Source organism: Planococcus citri, chromosome 2, assembly GCF_950023065.1.
Source record: "Planococcus citri chromosome 2, ihPlaCitr1.1, whole genome shotgun sequence".
Lineage (NCBI taxonomy): Eukaryota > Metazoa > Arthropoda > Insecta > Hemiptera > Pseudococcidae > Planococcus > Planococcus citri.
Window position 1 is genome coordinate 67,070,885 of NC_088678.1, and position 18,762 is coordinate 67,089,646.

The 18,762-nt window shown below is 34.6% G+C and overlaps 3 protein-coding genes across 3 annotated transcripts; all 3 read right to left on the reverse strand.

The window, feature by feature from the left end:
• Positions 1-2,104: 2,104 nt before the first annotated feature.
• LOC135837276 (serine protease 48-like) lies at positions 2,105-4,450 on the reverse strand. Its single transcript, XM_065352487.1, has 7 exons — positions 4,338-4,450; positions 4,104-4,208; positions 3,908-4,023; positions 3,701-3,834; positions 2,849-3,099; positions 2,577-2,725; positions 2,105-2,431 (listed from the first exon to the last, which is right to left on the reverse strand). The coding sequence occupies exons 1-7, from the start codon at positions 4,384-4,386 to the stop codon at positions 2,246-2,248; spliced, it is 990 nt and encodes a 329-aa protein (XP_065208559.1). The 5' UTR covers positions 4,387-4,450; the 3' UTR covers positions 2,105-2,245.
• A 3,679-nt stretch (positions 4,451-8,129) lies between these two features.
• Positions 8,130-10,150, reverse strand: LOC135837272 (serine protease 48-like). The gene is made up of 7 exons (XM_065352483.1): positions 10,045-10,150; positions 9,869-9,964; positions 9,651-9,769; positions 9,364-9,500; positions 9,026-9,279; positions 8,755-8,900; positions 8,130-8,472 (listed from the first exon to the last, which is right to left on the reverse strand). Exons 1-7 carry the CDS (start codon positions 10,103-10,105, stop codon positions 8,275-8,277), a joined length of 1,011 nt encoding a protein of 336 aa, XP_065208555.1. The 5' UTR covers positions 10,106-10,150; the 3' UTR covers positions 8,130-8,274.
• A 2,611-nt stretch (positions 10,151-12,761) lies between these two features.
• LOC135834134 (uncharacterized) lies at positions 12,762-18,671 on the reverse strand. The gene is made up of 14 exons (XM_065347970.1): positions 18,541-18,671; positions 18,351-18,464; positions 18,103-18,221; positions 17,879-18,018; positions 17,520-17,773; positions 16,631-16,776; positions 16,226-16,447; positions 14,789-14,897; positions 14,569-14,673; positions 14,370-14,476; positions 14,139-14,269; positions 13,476-13,732; positions 13,266-13,402; positions 12,762-13,116 (listed from the first exon to the last, which is right to left on the reverse strand). The coding sequence occupies exons 1-14, from the start codon at positions 18,599-18,601 to the stop codon at positions 12,922-12,924; spliced, it is 2,097 nt and encodes a 698-aa protein (XP_065204042.1). The 5' UTR covers positions 18,602-18,671; the 3' UTR covers positions 12,762-12,921.
• Positions 18,672-18,762: the final 91 nt, after the last annotated feature.

Consider the following 18,762-nt stretch of genomic DNA (forward strand, 5'->3'; position numbering starts at 1 on the left):
TATGGCACGAGGGACTTATCATCAAACTAAGAGCTTATCTTCCTAGCAGTCTATGTGATCTACAAATATGTTATCTGAAGCATCGCACCTTTAGAGTTCAATGGGGCTGTGGCTCATCACAAGATACAGCAATTACCACTGGTGTTCCACAAGGCAGTGTGCTGGGACCTATACTCTTTCTTCTTTTCACAAGTGACTTCCCAGTTACTGAAGATACAGTCGCCATGCTGTTTGCAGATGACTCTGGTGTCATTGCATGTGATGATAATTATGAGAAAGCTGTAAGTCATCTCCAAACAGCTGTAAACAATATTGTTGAATGGGCCAGAAAATGGAAGATCCAGCTGAATGAAAATGAATCTGTACGAGTAGATTTTGCGCTCAGCAAGCACGGATATGTTCCTACTATCATCAACAGCAAACCAGTCCCTGTGGCACAGCACACTCGCTACTTGGGCTTACATCTAGATTGTAAGCTGAATTGGCAAGAACATGTTAGGAAAAAACGCGACCATATGAACCTACAATTTCGAAAATTTCAATAGCTGATTGGAAGTTACTCAAAATTGAGCTTAGCCAACAAGAGGTTAATTTACAAAACCATATTTCTTCCTGCATGGTCATATGGATGTGAAATTTGGGATGTCACGAAAAAGTCAAATTGCCTTGTCATTGATCATTTTCAAAATAAGTTCATGAGAGCCATAACTAAGGCTCCTTGGTTTGTCTCAAATGAGCAACTTCGAAGTGACCTCTGGCTCGAACCAGTGGACGTAATTATACACCAAAAAGCAAACGCATATGTGAACTGGCTCCATAAACACCCAAATTGTGAGGCTGTAGTTCTTTTAGACCCAAGTGATGATACTAGGAGGATGAGCAGACTCCACACGTTGGACCTTATCAACCTCTAAATGCACTACACAAATTACTGTAAATTAAAAATAATTTTCAAACAGTGTTGTAAATAGCTCTGATAATTTTAGGTTGTTGATTCTTGTATCAGTTCCGTAAATAAATAATTTGAAAAAAAAAAAAAAACTTTATAACATTTGTCTCAAATTGATAGGTATAATTAAAATACACTTACTTTGCAGACCTAGGCAAATTTTTCATGTTTCCTTATGAAATTTGTAAAAAAACTTAAGTTGCATTGCCAAGGTTTTTCCAAAATATGTCTAATCAAACAACTTTTCTAAATACATCATTCGATTCTAGAGCCTTTCATCTATTTGACGAACTAGTTGTTTTCTATAAAAAAATTTTCTATCATTTTTTTTAACTGGGTAGAAAAATTATGTTACTGTTTCCAATCAATAATTATCTTAATTTTTTACCAGGTATACCTGAAAAAGTCATAAAAAATGCTTCGATGGTAAACTAACCATCAAAATGTGTAAGAAAATATGTACCAATAACTACCCAAACCTAACTCATTCAAGGTTAAGAAGGCAACATTGCAATTTTTCTTGAAAGGGGGTATTCAGAAGTACTTGATGAAATACACATTTACATTTCATTCAAACAAGCCATCAGCTATTCGCTGATTGCAAGATAGTTTTTGCATTTGCTTTCACCATGTTGGTTGATCGATGGTTGCATTAGTTGCCAAGCTTACTTTTAAATATCAACTTGAAGCATGAAGTTGATTTTTCATGTCTCGACCTTTTTTTATAATTTATAAAGTAGAATGTACCTAGACCTACTACTTTTATAAAATGAAGACAAACTCGTAAGTTAGAACATTTCATGATTTAACTAAGTAAATAAGATCATTTGTACACGAATAAAAAAAATATTGAAAATTAAATCCCAAATTTGGATTTGATAAACAGTATTGCTGATTGATGTCCCTCGAATAAGATTCTCACCAAAATGGCTTCACTACAGGTGGAATTTCACAAAAATTGAATGGTCAAGATTCATATCCAAAATAAAGTCGATTTTTTTTAAATTTCAAATTAAAAAAAATTGAAAGAGAAAATGGCTTGATGGCTCAAAATAAGACTTTCCGGGCTAAAATTACTATAAGGTGAGAGATTTTGAAAAATGTCTTTAGGGGTTATAAAAACTGATGCATTACTCTATCTGAAAAGGCTTCATGGAAACACATGATTGTATTTGTATATTTTGATTATTGATGAAGAATGGTTCATTGATTTTTCTTTCAAAACGATGCATTTTCATCAAATAGAATTTGCCACAATGAACGTATGTAAGTATATGTTCTTATTTTTACGATTCGTCATTCCGGCCAAACAATGCTAGCAATCCAAGGAACGTAAAGTGCAACTTTTCTGTACAGACCAATATTAAAAGTAGAATTTAACGAACAAGCGCCATATCCAAACGAAGCTATTCCAATTTGTTCGTATATGTTTGGGCACGTAGTATTTTCCAGCAAAACTTGTAGGGGTGATCCGGAGTCACCCTAATTAACAAAAAAACAAATTCAATTTGAGAAATTTTTGAAGTGAGTTGGTTCCATTCACAATTTATTGTGAATCCTCGTCAAATCACTCAGATTTCGTAATTTAGTACATCATGTGATTTTTCGCAGATGAACTTCTACTTACTGGACATGGGCCTTTTTTTGCTTCACTCGTACAAATGGTATATGATTTGGCAACCTCGTAGAATTGACCATCACGTATAAATAAAAAGTCACATGCCGATTCGTTCATTGGTAACTCAGCCATTTTGAGATAGTTATTGGTCCCTCCATCTTGAATTTTTATTCAGTCATCAGTGTGATGTCAAAACATGGTTTGGAAAAAAAATCAAACGAATATTATTCAGAAGAAATTTTTAGTTTTATTTATTCTCAGGAATAGACTACTACACATACGTTCAGTATCACCCCATCCTGCGGCAATAGCACTGGTGTACTTGTTAATCTCGTAATTTGTGTTCAAACATATCGGTCTCATGTTTGGCTTAAAATGCACTCTTTCTGATAGTTCTATCAAGGCAATATCATGAAGCAAGCCATCATCATACTTGAAATACGGGTGTTCGTAGATGCGATCAACACCATACCATTGGCCGGTCCCATCGTTCCTCATATCTAAGCTTCCCAGTTTGATTGTAATTTGTCCCCTGTTTCAGTATCAGAGAAAAAAAAACTTGCAAAGGAACCACTCCAGTTGATATCCTTTGACGGTTATCGCATTCGCAAGATTTGAAGAAAGTGAGTTCGAAAGTGAATTTTTGACTAATTTTTTAATTCCAGATTGTGAAAAAATCAAATTTTGGCCCAATAAGCACCGATTGAACTTTTAAATGGTGAAGTTCATTTTTGGAAAGTCCAGAGCAATTTTTAAATTTTTAGAGAAAAATTTAAAAAACTCTCGAGGCTCTAGAATGGCTCAAAACTGCTAGTTGTTGATATTTGTGGGAGTTGAATTGAAAGAATTATTCACAATAGGTACATTAATTCCTTTTGCCCCAAAAAATTATCGTATTTAATGAAAAAAATTCCTAGATTGCCCTTGAAACAGATATTTCGAATTTTCTAAATTTTCAAAAATTTGAAAGAAATCAAAAAATTGATTTTGGTTATGTGGGTTCCAAAAAAACAGAATTTTTATAAAAATCACGATCTCTTGCAAATCGGAGGCTTGTCACCGTCAGTGAACGTTTCATTTGATATAATAAAGTTTCAAAATACGAGTATGGGTAGTTAGGTTTATTCACTTACACAAATTCTATACCGAAAGTACAATGAGCAGCTGTCATCACAAATTTCTCGCTGATCAGTGAACCACCGCAGTCCCAAGTTTGTTTCGAAGGAATCCCACTCACTATTGGTTCTATATGAATCAATAGATACGCCTTAATGAAAAGATGAAAATTTTGTAAAAAATATTACCAGGATTGTGAATGGGAGTTTAATGACAGTACATACTATGTGAGGAAGCGTCCCTTCAGAAACATATTCTGCATTCAATAAACCATCCTTATCGAAATTTTTTTCGTCGGAAGTTTGATGCTGGCAAGCGTACTGTGTATATTCATTGCATTCTGTGAGTGAAATTCAATATGTTTCTTAAAATACTATCAAAGCAAGTATGTAAAAAATGCGTATATGGAAATTATATTACTGTTTTGAGCTTTTTTTATTTGATTATCAGCCCAAGTTTTGTTCTCATAAGCCATTATGTAGTTGTTCTGCAACGACGTTAACGAAGTCACAGTAGACCTGTGGACTGGAAGATGCAATATGATGCGAGTGGTTAAGGTAGATAATTATTATCGATTATAAAATATTAGTTTTTATCAAATTCAATTCTAGCACGTTGACGTAATTTTATGAAAGTACGAAGTGAATTGCCTACCTTGTATTACGATCCACACGTTTATAATTATGTATGAAAGAACTATCATTGTATGAAGTGTCGCGTAAGAAACTGATGTTCTCTTGGCATTTTGATCAAGAGAATTGCATTTCAATGCTTACGGTAATCACAGAAGATTTTCGCAACATTATCTACGCATATCTTTACCTACATTGCGCCGATCTCCTAATTGTAAGTACAGTGTTGTGAGGAAAAAAAATAAAAATTGTTTATATGTATTTGGGTAATTCTCAGAAAAAGGGTCGATTTTGATATGCATAATTTTGAAAAACGAAAATCATTTTTTTGGAAAATTTCAAGTGGGAATCATTTGTATATGTGTCCCAGATCCCTTTTCTAGTGTTGGCCTCAATTCAATCCCCCCCACTGTGGACCCCGGCCCCCCTAAAACGGCGATAATTAGAATTCGACCCTCATCGATGTGTAATATGTCGATTGACATGTTTTCAAGGTGGTAGAATTCGAATCTGGAGTTATTTTTTTTGTAGAGGTGGAGGGTGAGGCGTGGGGAGGGGGAAAATGTCAAATTTTGCTTATATTATCGTGTAATATGTCGATTTATGTTTTTCAGGCCGCAGAGTTCGAATCTGGACTTATTTTTTGGTAGGGGTAGAGGTGAAGGAGGGAGAAAATGTAAAATTTTGCTTGTATTATCGTGTAATATGCCGACTAGCGCGATAAAAGTACAGCTGTCTGAAATTTGGCCAAGTCGAAGGACAAATGGGCGCTGGACAAGCCGAAGGACAATCTCAACGTTTTTTCGTTTCTAGCCTTACCTACTGGACATTATTCGATTTTTAACACGTAATAAATGTGTACTTATCATGTAGAATAACTTCCCGTGCTCAATTATTGGTTTTGGCGGGTTCATTGGCGTAAATGAAAACACCAAGCCGAAGGACACAGATTTTGCGAAATATCAAAACTTCACAGATAAGTACGATCAGAACGAGCTGTAATGTAGTTTTTAAAAAGAACGGTGCGGGGTAACATTTCTATGAGAACAGTGAACCAGTGCAGCCACTCACCAGAAAAAAATGTTGGATTGGGAAGCTACCAAAAATAATTGAAAATTGCTCGAAAATTTGCGCAAAAAGTGTGTGACAGTTTTCAAATGTGAATTGTGAGCTTCCTATAGACTTATTGCAATTGCAATTTGCACAATAAGAGACCTTCGTGTTCTATGATAATGAGAATATGTCAATTTTTCCAAAAAAAAATGAAGTTCATGACACTTTATAACATTCATTTTCAAAAACATGATGTGTGACAGCCAAGTCGAAGGACATTTGGGGTATAAAATCAAATGTACACCAATGAAAGGAGGGTCTAAAAACCTCAATACCATGTGTGAAATGTGTGCGGGGTCATTCTTGAATGGACCAAAAAAAAAAAAAAAAATTCATGCTAAAACCGTTGAGAAATTTGCCATGTACACGAATTTTACCTTTTTCTGAGAATTACCCATTTATTCGTGCAAATTTTGAAAATTTTCTGATGAACAGGAAGTTTTTGATTTTTTTTTTTGAATTTTTTTCTTATTTCACTTGTGATATTTTTGTCAATTCATTTGTAATAAAAATGAGCTACCTAAACTAATGCATGGTGGTATGTTTCTTTGTTTCAGGTGAGTTCAAATTTTTCGAATTTGTACTTAAAAATGATGAAATATGTGTCCATTGTCCACATGCGTTACTTAATAAGTGAGTTATTTTCATGATTTGTACGATTAGCGTTTAGTCCGGCATATGACAATAGGAGTGATTGCACCCCCCCCCCCCGCCGATCCTCCGGGACAACTTTTTTCCTAAAGAGGACATCCTAAGGAACATTTTAAAGGAAACTTGCCCAAAAAAAAATTGGCCTTACTTACAAAATGGCGGCCATTTTGATTGACAGGTCAGCCGAAATCGCAGATTTCGCGTTTAAACATAGGACTTGGACGAAATTTTTCAAACTTTACAAAGTAAATCGAAAGATTATGCAAAAGTTTATCACCTGTCCAAATTTAAAGTGCTAAAGTGCGTTTTTCGATTATTGATAAATTTTTGAAAATCGAATTTAGGCCAAAAAGGAGGGAAAAAATCAAAATTTTACGAAATTGACCAAGAAAACTGAAATTTGGGACATACCCTGTTTTCGACATGCCAAATCGATTGGAAACGGTTTCAACCCGTTTTGAGCAGTTCTGGAACCTCCAGCAGATTTTTGAAACGCGAAATTCTCACAAAATTCCATCAAATTGGAGCTGTAAAGCTGAAATTTATTCTAAAAACTAATTTCAATACGCTACGAAGTACTGCAGGTGAATTTCACGTCGTTTTGGATCCTCCAGCGACTTTTTTGAAAATTCCTGAAGCCTCCAGTAGATTTTTGAAACTTGAAATTTCCCCAAAATTTCATCAAACTGAGACAGAGAGTCGAAATTTATTCCGCAAACTAATTTTAACACACTCTTCAGGTGTGTTCAAGTCATTTTAGAGCCTCCAGCGACTTTTTTGAAAATTACTGGAGCCTCCAGCCGATTTTTGAAACTTTAAATTTTCACAAAATTTCATCAAACTGAGATGGAAAGCTGAAATTTACTCTACACTCCAATTTTAACACCCTCTGAAGACGACTTCAGGTGGATTCGAGCCATTTTAGAGCCTCCAGCGACTTTTTTGAAAATTACTGGAGCCTCCAGTAGATTTTTGAAACTTGAAATTTCCCAACATTAATTTATCAAATGGAGTTGGCAAGCTGAAATTTAGTTCGCAGACTACATGGTGGTTTCAAATTGTTTTAAAGCTTCCAGCTACTTTTAGGAAATTTCAATTTTCCAAAAAAAGGCCCTATAACCTTTCAAAAAGTCGCTGGAGGCTCCAAAACGACTTGAAATCCACCAGCAGTCAACTTCGTTGCGTATTGAAATTGGTTTGCAGAATGAATTTCGACTCTCCATCTCAGTTTGATGAAATTTTGGGGAAATTTCAAGTTTTAAAAATCTACTGGAGGCTCCAGTAATTTTCAAAAAAGTCGCTGGAGGCTCTAAAATGACTTGAACACACCTGAAGTCGTCTTCAGAGTGTGTTAAAATTAGTTTGCAGAATAAATTTCGACTCTCTGTCTCAGTTTGATGAAATTTTGGGGAAATTTCAAGTTTCAAAAATCTACTGGAGGCTCCAGTAATTTTCAAAAAAGTCGCTGGAGGCTCCAAAACGACGTGAAATTTACCTGCAGTACTTCGTAGCGTATTGAAATTAGTTTTTAAAATAAATTTCAGCTATACAACTACAATTTGATAAATCTGCTGGAGGTTCCAGAACTGCTCAAAACGGGTTGAAACCGTTTCCAATCGATTTGGCATGTCGAAAATAGGGTACATCCCAAATTTCAGCTTTCTTGGTCAATTTCGTAAAATTTTGATTTTTTCCCTCCTTTTTGGCCTAAATTCGATTTTCAAAAATTTATCAAAAATCGAAAAATGCACTTTGGCACTTTGAATTTGGACAGGTGATAAACTTTTGCATAATCTTTCGATTTACTTTATAAAGTTTGAAAAATTTCGTGCAAGTCCTATGTTGAAACGCGAAATCTGCGATTTCGGCTGACCTGTCAGTCAAAATGGCCGCCATTTTGTAAGTAAGGCCAACTTTTTTTTGGGCAAATTTGCTTTAAAATGTTCCTTAGGATGTCCCCTTTAGGAAAAATGTTGTCCGGGAGGATCGGCGGGGGGGGGGGTGCAATTACTCCTATTGTCATATGCCGGACTAGTTGTAAAAAAGAAAATTATTGTTGAAAATGTAATAAGGTGTATTTAGTTGAATATGTAGGTACAAATTGGTATGTAGGTATTTCATAAATTCAGTTACGAATGTTCAATTTTTCCCTAAAACAATTAGTTTAATCGAATTAAATTTGTTGATTGATAAAATCATTCATCGTCCGAATCAGTCCAAACAATGCTAGCAATCCAAGGAACATAAAGTTCAACTTTGCTGTATACACCGTTATTAAAACTGCAATTCAGCGGGCTTCTGTCATATCCAAACGCAGGTACACCAATTAGCTCATAAGTGTTTGGACATGTATTGTTCATCAGTATTATTTGTAGTGGGCCACTTGAGTCGAACTGCAGAACAACAAGAAAAAAAATTTAGTTTGATAACGTTTTAAATTTGGTTCGCATTTTATTTATTTTGAACTTGAACAAATAGGCTGACTTTCATGTTGTCAAATCATTCAGAATGGACATAGATTTTTTGTGATTTTCATTCAAAGTGATCTAACATGCGAAATATCTCGGATTCATTTCTGATTTAAATTTTGCCTTATCATTAAGTTTTATGAAAATCTATCGTTCCGAATTTAGAGAAATATTTCAATAAAAACTAATTTTCGTTGCTGTACTTACACCACATCTGTAATTTTCTATTTCTCCGGCACAAAAAGTGAACTGTTTGGCTACTTTGAAATATGGACTATGATCGCTTAACCAATCGTCACATGCCGAGTCGTTTATTCGTAACTCAACCATTTTGAGTGGGTAGGTGCTTCCATCTTCAATTTTTAGTAGGTACATTTTGATATTGAAACATAGTTCGTGAAAGAGGAAATACAATGAGCCTCTCCAGTTCTAGTAGTAGTCATGCTATGAGAAGTAGGCTACCTACGTTAGAACGTACCATAATAGTTGTAACCCCATCCTGCTGCAATGGCACTGATGTGCTTGATAATCTCGTAATTTGTGTTCAAACATATCGGCCTGATGTGAGCGTTGAACTGCACCGTTTCAGATAGTTCTACTAAAGCAATATCGTGAAGTAAGTCCTCGTAATGATTATAGTACGGGTGTTTGTAGATGCGATCAACACCGTGCCATTCTCCGTCCGTGTGTCTGCCCCTGTCTACGCTTCCCAGCTTGATCAAAATTTCTTGGCTATTTTAGCGTTGAAAAAGTAAAGCTTAAAGCTAGTAAATGTTTCATTTTGCGTTAAATTCCATGTCAGGTTCATTCACTTACTAATAATCTGTAATATCCATAACACAATGAGCAGCTGTCATCACAAATTTATCGCTGATTAGCGTACCAGTGCATTCCAACTTATGTATCACAACATTCTTATTCATTATTCTTTCTATGCTCATCATTATAAACGCCTTCAAAAAATAATAGAAATTTTATACGTACTGAATGTGTGCACATGGAAATCCTTACGAGGGTTGTGATTATGAATTTCTCCAACCCCAAAGGTGCCTCTTCAGGCCAGAAAATGTGTAGTGGGATCATAATAGACTACTTTATCTTACCATATGAGGAAGCGTCCCTTCGTTAAAAACATAATCCCCGTTCAATATTCGAGCTTTATCGGAATTTTCTTCATCGGGTGTTTGGTACTGGCAGGCATACTGTTTGTATTCTTCACATTCTGTGAAGATAATATTCAATGTGTTTCATGATTAGGTATTCAAAAAAAAGTATAAATACAAGGAATAATTATATGGAAATTAGGCTATATAGATATTACTATTTTTTGCTTTCTTGATTTGATTATCAGCCCACCTGTTGTCCTCACAAGCCATTATATAGTTTTGTTGCCACCAAGTCGCTTGGAAGCTGTTTACTGAAAGATTTTGTCAAATTTAATCCTCGCATGTTGATGAAGTTCATGAGAGTAAGAAATGAATTAATGGATTTGCTTACCTCTTACTATGGTCCACATGCTTAGAGTTACATACCAAAGTATAATCATTGTATCAGCCATCGCGTTGGAAACTGAACAATACTTTCAACTACTTTGCATAGTTCTCTTGGCATTGGCACATTGATTGCTCAAGTACCTTTTCATATTTTTCATTTCTCACGTGAGTAGAAGTTTTGTAAAATATTCTTACATGCCTACTTATATTACATTGAATTCTTACATTTTATTACATAACGTATTGTTGGGTGTTGTGAAGAAAAGAATTGTTGTGATTAAACAAAATTCAAGGAGATTGTTCAGGTCTGGCTTGAAGATCATTTTTTTGATCCTGTAAAAATGGGTCCTTACTCTTCCAGTAATGGTATGCTATGATCGGGGAGGGGGGGGGGTGAGGTGAGTCGACTTCAATGAGTAGATAAAGTTTTTCGAAAATTGTTGCAAAATTGACAATAAGGTTGATTTTTTAAAAAATAATTTAAGATTTTTTAATTTGTAAAAAATGTACTTGCTTTTCATTTCTCCATCTCGAATTTGCGATTCATCGGTTCTAATCGATTTGGAATGCCGAACTCATGATTGGATACAATTTTCAGCTGTTGAATTTGTTTGCAACGCTTTCTGTAGCATGCTGGAAAAAAGTCGACTGTTATTAGATCGACTGGAAAATGGTGGTAATTGATTCAGTGCATCGACTTTGGGACATAGACAAAGTTTTGAGAAATCTGTTGCAAAATTGACGATTTTTCCTTCTTTTTTTTTTGAATTCGAGATTAGCTTAAGTACTAAAAAGTAACATTTTCCATTCGTTAGGTACCTCGAGTTCGCGACTCGCTCGCCTTAATCGATCTGAAGTGTCGAACTTATGACAGGATTTCATTTTCAGCTGCCGAAGTTGATTAAACACCTTCTGGAGCGATTTGGAATTATGTACCTACTGGAGAAAAATCAGATTTTGCTGGAAACTGCGGAACGGCTGAAAAATGGTGCCAATCGATTCGAGTGGTCGACTTTAGTCAAGTATATATTGATCCATGTTTCACCTAATTGTTTGCTCTTCTTGTGGAAAATTGATCTGTCACCAGCATTTTCAAAAATTCACCAGAAATCAAAAAATGAACTCTGGCAGCTGAAAATTTGGTTCCGAGGTCTGGATACAATGTTCTTTTTGTGATCTAAATTTCAGCTCAATCCGAGTTGACGGGATGTGAAAATACATTTGTGAGAGTAGGTATATACAAATTCCCCGGTTCAAAAATTTGACAAAAAAAAGAAGCTTTTACTTAATAATGCATTTTGTAATAAACAGCACTTCTGTTTGGCAAACTTTGAAACAAAAAGAGGACTTTTTAGGCAGGCAAAGCAAAAATAAATGATTTTTACACGTTTTTGGTGAAAAAAGTACAAATTTCTTGGCAATCTTGGCAAAATTGCACCCATTTGGTTATTTCATCAAAAAACTACTTCCTGAGAATTTTGACAAAAAAAACAAATAGGTTGGTAGGTACAGCTTTACGTCAACTGCCCGAAAATTGACTTTCTCTGACAATTTTGAGAAAAGCTGGATTTTTTTGGGCGAGAACGGGACTGTTTGACAATTTTGGAAAAAATTGGCTCTTTTTGACATCGACAATTTTACCAAAAACTGACACTTTTTGACATTTTTGACAATTGTGTGAAAAATTGACACTTCTTTGCCAACAATCAACGTTTTTAAACAACTTTTCCAAAAATTAATATTTTTCGACTTGTGTAAGTAAATTTGCAGGCAAAAATAAAACACAAATAAACATAATTTTATACGCAAGTTTGGCTAAAGACAGGGTTTTTGTTTGGTTATTTTGGAACTAAAAAGATGACTTTTTCAACAGGATAATGCCAGGGATGAAAAGCCTTAAAATGAAACTTCAGCTTTTGGCTTTTAGCTTGAAATTTCAAAATTGAAACTCTTGGATTTAGCTTTTGGCTATCTCGACTTTTAAGGCTTGCTTTAGCCAAACTTTCGGCTTCCAAAGGCTTTCCCTTATATTTTCAATTCAACAGCTTTCAGCTATATTTCATTAAGCTTTTAGCTTTAAACTTTTGACTTTGAGCTTTTGACTTTAAATTTCTAGCTGATATACCCCATCAATTTACAAAAAAAGGGAATTAAAAATTAGATCATATATGTACATTGATTTCATAATTAGTGATATTATGGAGAATATTCATTGCTAGAATTATTTTATTTTTTTTCATTTTATTAAATCGCATTAAAATAAAATTGAATGAAATTTTTTTCATTTTTTTGTTTCTTCTGAATTTAGAGAATTCAATTCTGCAAAAAAGCCTTTGAAAAAGCCCCAAAAAAATGAAACTTTTGGCTAGCTTTTGGCTTGGAAAAAATGAAACTTGCAAACTTTTAGCTTTTGGCTCAATGCGAAAATCTGCTCAGGTTTCAGCTTTCGGCTAGCTTTTCATCCCTGGATAATGCAAACAAAATTCTTTTTGGATCTTTTAGTTAATGGGAGGGGGGTGCGTTAAAAAAATTATGGACTAGAACTAGTTTACCAAAATTATCAATAATCAACCTACAAATGTCATCAAGTCTGACAAATGCCTGAAAATCATTTTTGAAAGTTTAACATGGCAATACACATTATTGATTTTTAATCCTGTAAATGAACGTAATGTATTTTGAAAAGCTTTGTGAAAACAGATCATCGAAAACATGACTCTATTTTGTATTTGTACAAATTTTTATTGTGTATGTGACAATCTGAAATTACTAGTTAACTTATACCGGTTTCTCCGATTAAAAAATGGATCTTTGATTTTTTTTCTCAAAAATGACATATCTTTAAAATAATCAAATTAATGATTGAGAAATAACTATATTTTTACGATTCCTCGAGTTCAGGCCAAACAATGCTTGCAATCCAAGGAACGTAAGGTGCAACTTTTCCGTACGTGCCGACATTGAAAGTGGAGCTTAACGAACAGTCACCCTGTCCAAGCGATGTTACACCAATTTGTTCATACATGTTTGGACATGTATCATTTATTAGAATCTGTAGAGGTCCTCCGGAGTCACCCTGAGTGACGAGAAAAGAAAATTATTAAGTAAATGAAGAAATTCCTTAATTTCAGTTTGGTTGTCATTTTATTATGAATGGGTCTAATTTTAGGTTAAATCACTGTTGTTAAGGTATGTAAAAAGAACGGAGAGACATTTTGTACTTACCTTACATGTGTCTTTTTTTGCTTCTCCGGCACAAATGGTGTATAATTTGGCAACATTGCGGTAAAGTTTGAATATACGGAGACATGTCGATTCCTTCAATGGTAACGTCACCATTTTGAGATAGTTGTTCTGTCCATCTTCAATTTTTTTTTATTCAGTTAGATGTTAAAACACTTTCAATTTCATGTATTCTAAAAAAAGACTACGTACGTTCAGTGAAGCCATATCCTGCCGCAGTGATAGTAACATTGTTATACATTTCGATCTTGTAATTTGTGTTCAAACATATAGGTCTCACGTGAGCGGTGAAATGTACTGTTTTGGATAGTTCTACTAAAGCAATGTCGTGAAGAAGCCCCTCTGCACGATTAAAATAGGGGTGTTTGTAGATGAATTCCACACCGTACCATTGACCTGTGCCATCGTCAGTCCTGTCTAAGCTTCCCAGTTTGATCATAATTTCTCCGCTGTTTTAGTGCCAAAGAAAAATGAGCGTATAAAGCAATCAGTCGAGATGTTTGTCTTACAGTTAGCTGATTTGACTAGGAGAGCGATTTTCAGGAAGAACGTGATGTGAATCACCCATAATCGAAATTCTAGCTACCGAAATTGATTTTTCCCGAATTTATTTGAAAATCGGCTTCAATATTACTCAAAATCTCAGCCCCATGATTTCAAAATGCAGCGTACGTCTCGTGAATCAGGGGTTATGAAGAAGCGTAAATTTCAAAAATTAACAACTTTTCTTTTTCAAAAATTCGTCAGAAATAGGAAAATAGCTTTTAAACCATGCTTTGTACAGAAATCACGATCTTTGTTGACATTAAATTCGCGAATTACGAGTTGTCCAAGTGATCAAGTTCCTTTACTTACTCATAATTAACACGCGTCATACAATGAGCTGCTGTTATTACAAATTTCTCGCTGATCAGCGTACCGCTGCAATGATAGTGATCCAAATGAGCCTTCCCCGTTATCTTTTTCCTACGAATGCTTACATACGCCTTAACAAATGAAAAAAAAAACGCAATGTTTTTGCAAAATAACGAGTCCGGAGATTCTAATAATGGTTGTGAAATGAAAGTTCTATAGAATAGGGTGTACCATATGAGGAAGCATCCCTTCAGAAACATATTCTCCGTTCAGTATACGATCTTTTTCACTCCGAGATGTTTGGTACTGGCAGGCATATTGTGTATATTCTTTGCATTCTGTAATTAAAATTCAATATGCTTTAAAATCATTTGTCGAAGGTTTTCAATAGAAATACAATTAATATATCTACGCATGGAAATTATATTACTGTTTTGAGCCTTCTTTATTTGCTGATCTGCCCAAGTCTTGTTCCCACAAGCCATTATATAGTTGTCTCGCATCGAACGCAACGAAGTCACCAAAGGACTGTGAACTGAACGATTAGGTAGATGTAGTGAGATTTTACTTTTTGTCAAATTCAAATAAGGTTAATTGAAATCTCGCATAAACGCGAAGTTCATAAAAGTGATACAAAATGAATTGCTTACCTTGTATTACAATCCACATGTTTATAATTATGTGTGAAAGCACAATCATTGTGTTAGCCATCGTATTAGAAACTGAACATTTCGTTGAACTAGTTGCGTATATTTGTAGTTATCTTGGCACATTCTGACATTGATTGCTCAATGCTCAAATTGCTCAAGTACTCAGAGACCGAACAAAGTGATGAATCGTGTGAGAGGAGGAAGGTGAGACTGAAATTTTCCCAACTTTTTACCTCAGGTCCCCCCTTCCTCCTCCACTTCATAGATTTTTCCAGCCAATTCCCACGAAATTACTCGAATTAATTTTTCGATTCTTGAGAATTTTGAAAAATTGCGTAGAAAGCCCTATCTTTTGCCAAGTTTGGTCAACAATAGTGAAAAATCTCACTTTTTGTCATAATTGCAAAATAGTCTCGTTTCTTGCTAAAAATTATGATTTTTTGTCGAAATAAGTATGTCAAAAAGTCTCGCTTTTTCCTAAAAATTTTCAGTCTTGCTTCTTACCAAAAATTCCAAAAAATTTTATTCATCTCCAAAAATTATTCATCAAGTCTTGCTTTTCTGTCGATAATTAGCAAGAAGCATTTTTTTTGTCTAAAACTAAAAAAAGTTTCGCTTTTCGAAAAAAATTGTGAAGAGATCAAAAATGTAATTTCTTGGCCAATAATTCTCAATAATGTCTATTTTTGCTATAAATGTCAAATTTTTCATTGAAAAAAAAAAAAATGCTAACCTTTTAAGCAAAATTGCGAAAGATTTTCGTTTTTTTTTTTTTCAAACGATTCAAATCCTCGTTTTTTGCCAAAAATTTCCAAAAAGTCATGTTTTTTTTTTTTACAAAAATTTATCAAATAAAGCATTTTGCCAAAAATTGTGAAAACTTCCCTCTCTCACACTTATAAAATTACTGAAAGTTGTTTTTTCTCAAGACAAAATCTAAAATGACTCACTTTTTTTCAAAAGTTGTCCAAATGTCTCGTTTTTTTTATCAAAAGGTTTCAAAATATTTCAACTTTTTGGAATGAAAATATTCTAATTCACGGTTAAATGTTTCTTTGTTTCAGGTGAGTTCGAATTTTCGATTTGAAATCAATGAAATATGTGCCATTGCCTACATAATAGGTACCTACTTGATGAGTGAGTATTTTCATGATTTGTACTCGTAGATGAACCTCACTCTAAGTGATTCTTGTTTCATTACTTCAGATATGGTTGTTTGATTTTTCCTCGAAAAAGATGCATTTACATCAGTTCAAATGAGTAGAAAATAATACGTAGACGATCACTGGAGAACTAACTTTTATTTTAGAATATGAATATAATCGTATATGTTTGACATGTGCCTGGAGGAGTGGCTCTGGGTAGGCGAGTACCAAGTGTAAAAATATATACGTAATCTAAAATCTTAACAAATAGGTATGTGCATTTTTACTATACTCCTATCAATACTACTTCTTCAGATTGATCATTATTAGAATCGGGCCAAACGATGCTAGCAATCCAAGGAACATAATGAGCAACTTTTGTGAATATACCCTTACGATAATCGTAATCCAACCAATACTGGTAGCCATTTCCCAACGAAGTTATCCCAATCTGTTCGTACATATTTGGACATGTAGTTTTCATCATAATTTGCAGTGGTCCTCCAGAGTCACCCTGAAAAATAAAGAAAAAATTCAATCGAGACATTTGTGAATTATGTATTTTAGGTAATCGCATCTTATTGCGAACGAATCTGATGTTAATTTTGCTGGTTTGTAAAAATCCATTCCTATACTGCTTTGAATTAGGGAAATGTTTGTATGTACATTTATAAAGATTTTTCTTAGCAATACTTACATCACAGGTCCCATTTCTTTTTTCCCCAGCACAAATGGTATATAATTTGACAATTTTGTAGTACATAGTATTGTTTCCTAACCACTCGTCACATGCTGATTCATGCATTGGTAAATTGGCCATCTTGAGACGGTCGGTATTCCCATCTTCAAATTTTTATTCAGTTGGATGTTGAAACATGGTTCGTAAAAAGAAATCAAATGAGCGACATTCCATAACAAAATTTAGCTCTACTTATCCTAATAATAAGAGAATCAGGATCGCGATTTCTGGAAATGGCATGATATGTACCCCCCCCCCCCTGAATTCTAAAATTATTTTATAAGGCACAGAAATTAATGTTGGCAGCTGAAAATCGAATTTTTGATAATCTCGTTGGAGTTTCCAGAATGATTGAAATTGATGAAATTCTGTTCAAAGGAGTGGTATCGGTTCCAGGGTTAATTAAATTGTCAAAAATTTACTATAAATCAAAAAATTAATTTGAACTGTTGGAATTTCAGTAAAGAGGGTTTTAAACCATGGTCCTCCCAAAAATCGCAACCCTGTACAAATTGGAGACTGATATCTCGAGAAGTCCCCTTGTAAGACGAAAGGCTGCAATGGACTGGCTCGAGTGATCAGAAGGATCCTAATATCTGACACATCTATTGGGCACTTATGGCTGGGAAAGTAAAAGGATTGATCGATACTTAAGATAAAGTTTGAGTAAACAATCAAATAGACCACATATGAGATACTGAGCTCTGATTGATTCTTCTTTATTTGCAGCCAAGTACCCAGTAAATTGTCTCAGATATTAAAACAAGAAAATTTTGAATGTTCTGTCTCACTCGAGCAGTCTTTATGAGACATTCTCAATGGTACGAGTATGTAGAGCTATGCAAACCTTCAGTGTAACCCCATGCTGCGGTGGTAAGGCTCTTGTGCTCGCCAATCCTGTAATTTGTGTTCAAACATATCGGCCTCATGTTAGCGTTGAATCGCACCGTTTCAGATAGTTGTATTAAGGCAATATCGTGAAGTAAGTCTTCATAACGATAAACGTAGTACGGATGTTCGTAGATGTGTTCAACGTCATACCATTCACCAGTGGCATCATCTGTGATGTCCGAGCTACCCAGCTTGACTTTGATTTTTGTACTGGGTTGGCGTTGAAAAAAAACCGATTGTAAAATGTTCCATTTTGGTATTAAATTCTCGAAATATAATATGAGTTTAAATGGTCAGATTTACTTATTCATTTACCGAGAATTTTTATAGGTTGTACAACGACCAGCTGTCATGACGAATTTCTCGCTGATCAGCGTGCCAGTGCATTGCAAATTGAGTACCACAGGCTTTTTCTTCATTGTATCGTTGCTTACAATGCGTATGTGTAGAAACGCCTTAATAAAATATGAACGTCTTATACAAAAAAATGTGTCCAATTTCCACGATAGAGTGAGTATAAGTAATATGCATTTGCTTACCATATGAGGGAGCATCCCTTCAGAAACATATTCTCCGTTCAACATCTCATCCTTTTCTAAATGTTTTCCATTACATGATTTTTGGTACTGGCAGGCGTACTGTGTATATTCTTCGCATTCTGTGAATAATATTTGATACATACTTACCTATTATTATGTTTTAAACCGTATTCTTGGTGACTTGGTGGTTTGAAACAAACGCAGAACTAGAATTAGGTAATACAATAATAAGATGGAAATTATATTACTATTTTGTGCTTTCTTTATTTGAATATCAGCCCAAGTTTTGTTCTCAGAAGCCATTATGTAATTTTTCGCCAACGAAACCAGATTACGGGTGTTGACCACACTAATGCTGTTGACTGAAATATGAAATATGCATTGAGTTGTCAAGTATTGAGAGATTTTGATTGCGAACGTATACGATTAATTTCTTACCTTCTGTTCCCATCCACACGTTTGTAATTACATACAAAAGTACGATCAATGTGTTAGCCATCGCGTATAAAACTGCACGTACTCGTATTCAAGTAGGTACTGCGGTGGTCTCTGGGTACATTGATCAATAATTTTGTATTTTAGTGCTTACAGAATAGAAGGTTTGTGAAATATTCTCCACATATTACACCTACATTACGCATTCCTAGACTTACTGCGTTA

Coding starts and splice junctions, on each gene's coding strand:
- LOC135837276 (XM_065352487.1), bottom strand. CDS start 4,386: ATGATAGTTCTTTCATACATAATTATAAACGTGTGGATCGTAATACAA. Junction 2,726..2,848: donor AGGATGGGGTGATACTGAAC/GTATGTGTAGTA, acceptor TAAAAATTCAAG/ATGGAGGGACCAATAACTAT. Junction 2,432..2,576: donor CAAAAAAAGGCCCATGTCCA/GTAAGTAGAAGT, acceptor TTTGTTAATTAG/GGTGACTCCGGATCACCCCT.
- LOC135837272 (XM_065352483.1), bottom strand. CDS start 10,105: ATGGCTGATACAATGATTATACTTTGGTATGTAACTCTAAGCATGTGG. Junction 8,901..9,025: donor ATGGGGTTACAACTATTATG/GTACGTTCTAAC, acceptor TAAAAATTGAAG/ATGGAAGCACCTACCCACTC. Junction 8,473..8,754: donor TAGAAAATTACAGATGTGGT/GTAAGTACAGCA, acceptor GTTGTTCTGCAG/TTCGACTCAAGTGGCCCACT.
- LOC135834134 (XM_065347970.1), bottom strand. CDS start 18,601: ATGGCTAACACATTGATCGTACTTTTGTATGTAATTACAAACGTGTGG. Junction 18,019..18,102: donor AAGGGATGCTCCCTCATATG/GTAAGCAAATGC, acceptor TATTTTATTAAG/GCGTTTCTACACATACGCAT. Junction 16,777..17,519: donor AGCATGGGGTTACACTGAAG/GTTTGCATAGCT, acceptor AAAAATTTGAAG/ATGGGAATACCGACCGTCTC.